This window comes from Amphiura filiformis, chromosome 7 (assembly GCF_039555335.1).
Source record: "Amphiura filiformis chromosome 7, Afil_fr2py, whole genome shotgun sequence".
Taxonomy (NCBI): Eukaryota; Metazoa; Echinodermata; class Ophiuroidea; order Amphilepidida; family Amphiuridae; genus Amphiura; species Amphiura filiformis.
This window is the reverse complement of record NC_092634.1, coordinates 6,857,438-6,867,579: the sequence shown is the minus strand read 5'-3', so window position 1 is coordinate 6,867,579 and position 10,142 is coordinate 6,857,438. Positions and strand designations below refer to the sequence as shown.

The 10,142-nt window shown below is 34.6% G+C and overlaps 1 protein-coding gene across 1 annotated transcript in view; it reads left to right on the top strand.

Annotated features, from left to right (window-relative positions):
* Window positions 1-2,984: 2,984 nt before the first annotated feature.
* The window catches only part of LOC140157592 (uncharacterized), a 120,052-nt gene continuing 112,894 nt past the window's right edge, over window positions 2,985-10,142 (top strand). Inside the window, exons 1-3 of the mRNA XM_072180831.1 lie at window positions 2,985-4,610; window positions 7,307-7,383; window positions 8,239-8,374. Coding sequence (XP_072036932.1) covers window positions 2,985-4,610; window positions 7,307-7,383; window positions 8,239-8,374 — 1,839 coding nt within the window. The remainder of the gene's footprint in view (window positions 4,611-7,306; window positions 7,384-8,238; window positions 8,375-10,142) is intronic.

Here is a 10,142-nt window from a genome sequence, read left to right as displayed (position 1 = left end):
GGTTTAAGCCCTTGATACTCAGTCCATTTAAGGGCCATATATACTGCAAATTTATATGCGACATAGAATTTATTCGTTCAAGAAGTATTCATTATTTAATCTATTTCAATTCATTTTTATCTTCTAATGAATTTTTGTTGACAGAAAATCAATTATATTTGATGTTGAATGTATGGTGGAAATATATTATTGATTTTACATCAGCAAACATTCTTTAGAAATTAAACATGACTAGAAATAGAATGGGAATAAGTAACGAAGACATCTAATAGTCTACATCAAATAAAAAGTATACATCGGGCATTATTCTTACACAATCCTGTAAAGGCGTATCCACCTGCACATGTCACATATATTCTTATCTCTCTCTGAATCATATCCTATTTAACACTACCACAGATAACAGAAAATCAATTCCTAAAATAATTCTTCAATTATTATTCATTGATCTGTTATTGGTGTCTAAATACATTTCCTTTTTGTGCTGTGACTGACTTCTGGTTGAAAGAGAGGAACATAATTGCATTGATCATTTCATAGCAAGTGGGTAGAAGAATTTAAATATCACAGATATACTTTTGTAGGTCTTGTGGTTCTTGAGCGATGCTGTAAAGAGGGATGAAACAACAACACTTTTGTAAAACGTACATAACTCATTCACAGCAATAAATCAAGCAAGTTTGATTTGTAGAATGAACTTTTGCAAAATATTAAGATGTTATTTTTCAGTAATATATTGATTTAGATTTCACATGCCCATTTTAAACTTTATTTCTAAAACGTTTTGTGTTTATGAGAACCTACAATATAATTATAGGTTAATGAACGCATATTACTTGTTGGGAGATAAATTTGACAAAATAATGCACTTACGCTGATGTTGATGCGTCTAATGCCCCCCCCTGTAATTCTCGAGCAACAAGAAATATGCGTTCATTAATCTATTTCATACACGAGAAGAAAAAAAAAAAACATGTGATTTTTGCTGTTTTTATTTAACAAAATTATCAGTAAAAATGTTGGGAAAATAGAACCAAATATATGCATCAACCCGCCCAAAAATTAATCAAGCCTACGCGACGCGAACACATCCGCAAGCACTGCGTGTAGTACGCGGAGTGCACATTTGACACAATCAATGCTTGGTTTAGATTTTTCTAACGCTTGCTCTGATGGGTTCTCGCTATAGAAGATTGTATGAATCACGTTCACATATCATGATTGTTTTGCAGCCATTTGAATAATTTTGTTAAATGTTACCTAACCAGTATTTGTTTGTGTCACATTTTTATTCTGAGATTGATAATTGTAATTTAACAAATATTTGGTATTATTTATTTATTTAACATTATTTATTTGATAATTGGAATGCGAAATAATTGTGATTACTTGCACACTTTGCCTCATGTCACACACATGAGACAAGGCCGAAGCCTGCATGTATGTCCAATGCTGTTAATTTATTAAGTTGTATTTTGGTAAGTTGTTAACGCCAGCAATTAATGTGTGTAAACAAAACAAAGATTTGCAGTCAAATGCCACTCAGATTCTTAAATTATTTTGAATTACGGTGCACTAAAAGCAGACAAAAGTTTTATACCCTTTAATTGCCATTTAAATGAATTCCTCATTTCTGATTTTAATAATTTTATATACATGTATGCAATTCATATAAGATTCTTGCCATAAGGTTTTGAATTAGTAGCTTGAAAATCTGTCATTCACATAAAAGTGTTTCAACTTCAGGTTTGAACATTATACTCTAATTGTTAAAATCATGTGTGCGGCTGAATCTCTAAGTACCTATTTCTGGCCAATTTACTTCAACTGTCTTGAGCCATGTGACTTTTTAGAGTTGGAAAGAGTGAAATAATGATTTTTAAATAAATAAAACAAAAAAAATATGGGAGGAAATATTTAAAAGTTGTATTTTATCAGTTTCAAGTGAAAGAATACATCATAAGTGTCAAGAAATCTCAAATTGGGTGTGGATGAATGTGTCTCCTTTACTCTACCCTTGAATGAAGTTTCCTCCCTTTTTGAATAAATTGCTTCTTTGAGTCCCCTCTCACACTGTCTATTTTCTTTGTTTAAAATTTTGATGTGAAAATTTTCCAGATGTTTAGATTGGCATTTTAAATGTTATAGTTTTACTACCTTGATGAATGATAATTTTCACAAATATTGTTAATGTAATATTTTATAGTTAATTGGCTATATTAGTTGAAATCCATATATATTTCAATCTCGCACACAGGGGGTGTAGATTTCAAATGGAGTCACTCATTCAGGTAACCAACACTCCCAGGAAATTCACACTCCCTGTGTAGGAGTATAATTTCAACTTGAGCCCAATGTAATATTTTGTTTTCATTAATTTTCATCTCACAGTTCAGGAAATCTTCATTCGTAGCCCTAAACCTGCAGAGATGTACAGCGCTTTACCGTATTACCGTGGTAACCAAGCTAAACAATTCAAGTACTCTAAAGAAGAATCATCTTTTCAAAGCAGTCACTTGTGGAAGAGACAGAGGTTAGAGCATCAAACGAAGACATTGCACGACAGTGGTCCTTTTGAGATGAATGATAGATCAGTATCGTCAGGTGGTCGTTATGTAGTGGATAACAGGTATCATGCTGATAAAGAAAACTTCAGATCAACTGTAAGTCAGAAAATGTCACCTGGGGAAGATATACCATCAGAAGTTGAAAGCAGATTCTCTTTCTCCAGAGCATCACAAGCTGATGCATTTAAAGATGAATTAATTTTGGAAAATCTAGCAGCAAGACATTCAATGTTTTTGTCATCAAAAAGAGGATTGCAGACTTTGGTTAGTGATGAAAATGATACTCAAGGTGAAATGCAACTTGAAAAAAGGTTATATAGTAATGATGATCTTCATGCCAATGATAAATACAATCAGAAATCTGGGATAACATCAACAGAATTGTTTGAAAATACAAGAACCAGCGAGCACACAAGTATGTCTTCATTATTACCAAGTAGTAGTATAAAACATGCAGATGCTTCCAAAAGAGACAAAGTCTACCATTCATATGATTACAAAATAGCTGAAGAAGACCCAGGGAAGAGCTTATACGCTCAGTACCATGAAGATCTTGAGAGTCAGACAAAGAGCAGAGCAATGCTTAGGACAAATAATGGTAGTTCAAGAAGCAACTCTGATGGTTTTCTTCCATTATCATCATCACACAGTCTTCCTGCTTCCCAAGATAACGTTCAAATGCTGCTTATGTCTAATACCACTGCACCTGTCATCTCAGATCAATCATCCTCTGAGCCACCACAAAGTGCAATATTTCCTACACAAAGTGGCTACTATAAGAGTAAAGATGGCAGCGATTCTGATTTTGACTTCCTATCTGACTCAAAGACAAAAGCTGCAACACATGATGTGTTAACTAGTCATGACAGTGATACTAGTATCTGGAGAAGTATAAGATATGTCGCCAAAGAACTTGAACATGATAAATCCTACGCTTCTTATCGTCGGAAAGAAGATACACAAAATGAAACCAAAGTCAAAAGTGCAGATGCCAAAACAAAATCAGCTAAAAGTCATCATAGTTCTTCCATATCCTCATCTGCCTTACCATCTAGTACTACATGTAGAACATCACCTCAGGGAAAGGGAAGTACTTTTTCTAATTTTAAGCTCAATTCATCTTCTTCCAGACAGATATCTTCCACTAGTCATCCAAATTTATCTATTATGTCTTCCACTAGAAAGTTTACAAATGGAAATATTTCAGGAGATCAGTCAAGCGGTTGGATGGCATCCAATGTTGATGATGGTTCTCAATTTATAGCAAGACAAGGTCATTCTTCTTCAAATGTTTTAGAACACCAAAGAAAGGCATCAATAGGGAAAACATCTCCGCTCAGATATTCCTTGGATGTTGACACAGGGTCAAGAGTGCAAAGGTCACAGGGTAAAGGTCAAAAAACTAGTCCGTCCAATGTCACACATAAGACATTGTCACAGTCGGCAATGGTTCCTGAAGGATACTTAGGCCAAAGGTCAACTGTTAGACATAAATGGTCATCAGTATCAAGTGAAAGATTAACACAGGCTGAGAGCAGAGTAAGTGAAGATGCTGCAGCAAGTCAAATGCATGGATCTAAAACACTACTCCAATCTTCCTACAGAAACCGCAGAAACACCTCAGACATTCCAAATAGCACCTCCCAACATCACAATACAGCAGCTGATACCCAGGGTAAATCTATGCAAAATGACTTTGATACTAGTCTTAAATATAATGATCTGTTGGACATCAATACATCGGTTAACTCTTCTGGTACCTTTCTATTAGAAGATTTACAATCAACAGTGAGTGATGTGTCAGCAAGAGAGCCAACATATAAGACAAATTCTAGGGTTAATCAACCTTATGTAGCAAAAACCAGGAGTGAACAACATGGTTTGAGATCTATGACAGCAGCAGATTCACACAGACTGAGTAGTTTCAATGGTGTTGGAACACAAAGGAATGGCATTGAGCAGGTAGTACACACAAGAAAGACAAGGCAACAGAGTCAACAATTGAGAAAGCCTGTGCAATCCAGTCAGATGAGAGCTAATAAGGTACATATTTTGTGGGGTTAGTACAAGGTCCTATCTGCAAAAGCTGCCAGGTGTCACATTGTCAAATGTATATAGGGCAGCTATTGTAGATAAGACCGTGCATAACCACTTATTCTGATTTTTTTGACTCCCACAACAATGTTTTGTCAGGGTTTTATGTTATGATACAGGTTGGCCGCCTGCTGTAATGTTGTTTGCATATTTATGAATATTAATGGACTTATTTGCATATTTTACCTCAATTTTCATTTCTCTACAGCTTAAATGCAATAATTGATCAACTTCAAACTTTGTATGGTGATAGAATGTGGTGGCCTTGTGTGCTGTATAGTTTTGTGTCATGTTATTTGCATATTTATGAATATTAATGAGCTTATTTGCATATTTTACTGGATATTCAATTATCCACTCTGCAGCTTAAACACAAAAACTAATCAACTTCAAAATCTTGGTGGGGTGACAGGGTATGGTGGCCTCATGTGCTGTATAGTTTTATGTCATGTTTGCACATTTGTGAATTATTTGGCTTCAATTGCATAAATGTATTTAAAAACCTTTGTTATTTACAAATGTTTTTTTGTGTGGGCCACCTTAATTATGAACCGCATAATTCTAGTTACAATTCATGATTGTATCTATAATGGTGGGCGGTGATGGACAGTGCTGCTTGACAAATACATATGAATACTGAATACTACCAGAAGCTTATAGTAGTTTACCTTTCTTCAAGAGGGAAGTTTCACCTTTTCTTTAAAAATTCAAAAAATTCAGAATTGTACATTTCCATGATCATATTTGTAATCAGCATGGAAAATGCATTAAAATGCATACAATCAAGCCTAGTATTGGTTCAGTGGTTTTGAGATACATTGTAGCTCTTGATATTTTGAGAAAATGAAGTTCTTGTGGTGAGTTACGGTTATTTCAAGAAAAAGCTTTGTAATATTGTTTTCTGAAGGCTAATGTCAATGAAACTCCTTCACCAGTGTTTCAGTGATGCATACATGCCACCTACAAATCACAGAATATGTGGAGAGTACAAAGTTGCATATGAATATACTAGTTTTTAGTTCAGAAGTTTAGTAGTTAACCCTCTCCATGCAGGTGTCGACTGCAGATGACAAGTTTCACATTATCTTTAGAAATTCAAAAATTTCAGAGTACATTTCCATGACCATTTTTGGAATCAGCATGAAAAATGTATTACAATGAGTACAAGTAAGCCTAGTATTGGTTCGGTGGTTCTTGAGATAGCTCTTGATATTTTGAGAAAATGTATTAAAAATTAGAACTATGGCCAGCATTTAGAGCATTAATCATCAGTTTCAGTTTTTGAAAACATGGCACAGCACTCAATATCTGCTGGGTACAATTCAATCACTCCAAACCTATATGGGCAAGTTACAATTAGTCTTTTGGATGAGATACCTTAGATCAAGTTGTTGGTCATTCAGGATAGAAGTGATTAAGGCATATTTAAGCAATATTGTAAATTGTAATTTTCGCTGACGAGGATGCCATCAATGATTTGTCAGAATTCTGATTTTTTTTTCATCACCAAGGCTGCATTTGTGACAAATCTAAGATTTTTGATAGCCCATTTTAATAAGACATTTTAAATGATAAAAATATTTAGTTGAATATTTGATGTTCATAACACTGCATACATGGCGTACTGGATCTTCATAACACATCAAGATAGTAAACTCAGGACGTGACCAACGGAGTGGTTGGTGACATTAGCACTTGAAGGACAGCGATTTCTTTAATTCATTCACTCAAAATTGAAATGTTGTAATATTGTTGTAGTTCTTGTGGCAAGTTATGGTTATTTCAAGAAAAAGCTTTGTAATATTTTTTCCTGAAGGCTAATGTCAATGAGACTCCTTCACGACTAAAATAAATGCAAAATTTCTTTAAAAAAATGTGTGTACTACTTAACGTCCAGTGCAAATTATTTTGAACAAGGTCGGATGGACATGCTTAATATTGCACGTACACATGGACTTTTCCGCATAATTTTCTAACTCGTCCTTGTATCTGTAGATTCCATACCTCGCCTTGTTGACATCCTGTAACTGGCCTTGAGGGCTTCTTGGTAATCTCGCCCTTTTAATAACTTGCCTTTTTTCTCAATTTTAACTGCCCGTTTACCAGTTCTTACTATTTTATCACGCTTGAATACTATGTGAAGTTATTTGAAATTATATCCTTCATTTTAATATATTCTTGTTCATTAATTGGTTAAACGAGTATCATGTGACCAAAAATAGTATTTTGTAAAGGGATGAGGGAATGGGGAACTATTGGAAGTACTTTCCCGCGGGAATAGTACTACTATTTCCCTCTGACCTCATTGCCGCATCACAGTTCCTAATGGTCAGTGCAACTCACCACATACACAGGATTTTAGTACCGGAACCGGGGTATTAATGTGTAGCAAGTTATGTTGTCTTGCTAAGCACACATAACAGCACAGAACTGCAGCTAAAATATGGCAGTTTCATCAGGCATTTAATCTGAGTTACATTTTAACCAATCAATGAACAAAGAATATATATTGTTGAAGGCTATAAAACAATATTTACTGCTCTAAATTTGGGATCTGGTGGAATCTATTGGTCCCCTTGGTGAACTGGAGACTGTAAGCCTACTGTAGAAACATTTTAAAAATATTTTTTAAATATTTTTTATAGGGATTAAAACACCTAAGTCAAAAGATGCATCAGCAAAAGTTGTCACCAGAGAGAAGGACTGCACAGGATGTGAATTTGTAAGTTTGTTTCAGTTTCTTAGTATTATTTTAGAATAGAATGAAATCCAATGTGATCTATTATTTCAAGTGGATTTTAAGAAATGGAAATTTTGATTGCTTCCAAGTATGGATGGCATTCATGCTTCGTGGAAGATGAACATAAATTGTTACACAGTTGAAAGAAGAATCGCGTATCGTACACTAGCACAATTAAACATGAAATTACGAGTGGGAAAATAACATGCATAGGCAGATAAACTAAAGTAAAAACTCCGGACATACCTGCCTGTGCATTGACTTGAACCCCAGACCTCTCGCTTGCAGGGTGAGCGCTCTAACTACTGAGCTACACAGACTGTCCTCTGATAAACAGGACTCTGGTACTTATGTTTAATTGTGCTAGTGTGCAGTTTATTAGGTAAATAGCTTAATTGTATTATTCAAATTATTTTGTTAATTAAATTGTATAATTGCTTATACAATTACAGCTAGTATTCATGATACAAATTGAAAGTTTCAACAGGTTTTCAAGTATAAAACTGTTTTAAATCTCTCACAGGATGAGCTCTGACACCATCTCGTAAGTACGGTAGTTACATGGAAATCTACTTATATGTCACTGGGCAAGGGGCAGCCCACATGATATTCTGTAGACACGGTCCAGGGACAAGGTGCAGTCTACATATAGAACTCATGGTTTTGTCTTGAAGAAATTAGAGCTAATCCTGACAAAAGATTGAGAGTTTTATACTTATACTGATGTTGAACTGTTGAAACCCTAAGTTTGTGTTTTATATATCACTGATCAAAAACTGTAAGTACCTGTTAATTTGGATTGTATTGAATTTTTCATGTATTATTATTTTGTTATAGATCTAATTCATCTCTGTCAAGCCTGAGTCCTAATGGCAAGAGTCCAAGAAGAACTACCTCCATCCTGTGGGCCTTCAAACTTCTTGATCTACTTCATTCTGCACCACTAGACAGGCAGGAGGAACTTGTTACTAAGGTATATTATATGATTAGTGTAAATGAGTATGATGGTTGACATTCATGTATAAGGCAAAAACGCAGAGGATGTTTAAAGACATTCCCATAACCCAATGGGGTTTCTGACCTTGGTATGTCTGGCTTTTGTACACATGTGGTACAGTTGACCATAATTTTTATTGGGATTGTATGCAAATATCTGGTGTTTTCATCCTATTATTTAACATTCAAAATATTGAGACTTATGAATAAAATTAATGCATGGGACAATATGAATGTTTCTTCCTATAAGAAAATCAAATATCAGTCATTAGCTTGTTGGCTGCAGTTTTAAAATTACCATTTTGTGTGTGTGGCAATGGGGACTTTGCCTTTAAAATTAGGTTATATTGATCTAATTTCCCAATCATAGTGCATTGTAGGAATGCCTTTAAGCCTCCTCTGGCAAAAACTATTTACAGGTTTGTTTCTTGTATTTTTTATTTGTTCAAAAATCCGATGCAAGATGCATTGTTAGATTAGATTTATTAATTTTTTGATTGATTTAAATTTTTCTTTGGGATTAGTTGTATTAAAATAAGTCTCAATTGCCTGTCAAAATGTTAAACCATATAAATCAGATATTTAGAAAAGCTATAGACTGATTTTCAATACAAGACTTATATTTGCAAAGTAGCATATTTAGGTGGGTGGGGAGGTAGAGTGTTACCCCCTCCCATGGTTCTTACGCAGACCAGCTCAACTATCAGGCAGAACTTGATTAATATTTTAGTGTGCATCTTCTTAACACCCAAATTCGCATTGATTATGATCCAAAATGATGTAAGATTGCAAATGTTTGTGAGCTTTAAGTCATTTTTTGAACAGGTGGGGAGGAAAACTTTACTTTAAGTCCTTAAAATTTGCCAGGTACATGTATATGCCACTGAACATACTGGGCTACAATGATGCAAATTGGGAAAATATGTACCCAGGCAACTGATAAGCCACTGATATTACATGGTCACATCACATATATTTTTATTCTTATTATGATTATGACAGTGGTTGAAAAACTTAATATCGTGCAACTATGACTATTAAATAAAAAGGCAAAATGTGTATGCCAATAGTACACAAGTAGGTGCTGTAAAGTACTTAGTCTATTTAAATGGAGTAAACATTACCTTATATAGGAACAAACCTTTGCTTGCGGGGTGACTTGTTGATGTTTCCCAGAATCACAAACTAGCTGACCTCTATATACATATTAAACAAACTTATTGTTAGGTTTTGTCCCTGTTGCCAAATATTTTGTTTAAAACCAACAGTTTGGGTCACCTAATTTAATGCAAATCAACTTTCTATTTCTTGCTTTATTTCTTTTTAAATATATGGGCCAATGTGCTTTTATAGTCAGCCTGCTATAGTTAGCCTGGTTTTAGCATTTTGCATAAGTATATGGATCGTTGACCCAAGCTTGTGTCCCTTACGGACCAACCTAGGTAAAAACAAACTGCTTCAAAATAATAATATATATATACCAGCTTTAGTATTTGAGTGAAATTTAAACCACTTCCCAAAGAAAATGTGTTGCTCACCTAAGAGCTTTGGCAATATAGGCTGCTACACTCTGGATGGAACGGTGAAGGTGATGATACAATGTACATTTGTCAGAGATCATCAGCATATATCAGATACCAAACATGTTAGGTTTCTTGCTTTGGTCGATATTTCCTCTATATTCCTTTCCTTCCGTTGAATTTTTCCATCGACTGGCAACTTTACACTCATTTTTGTGGGAGCAG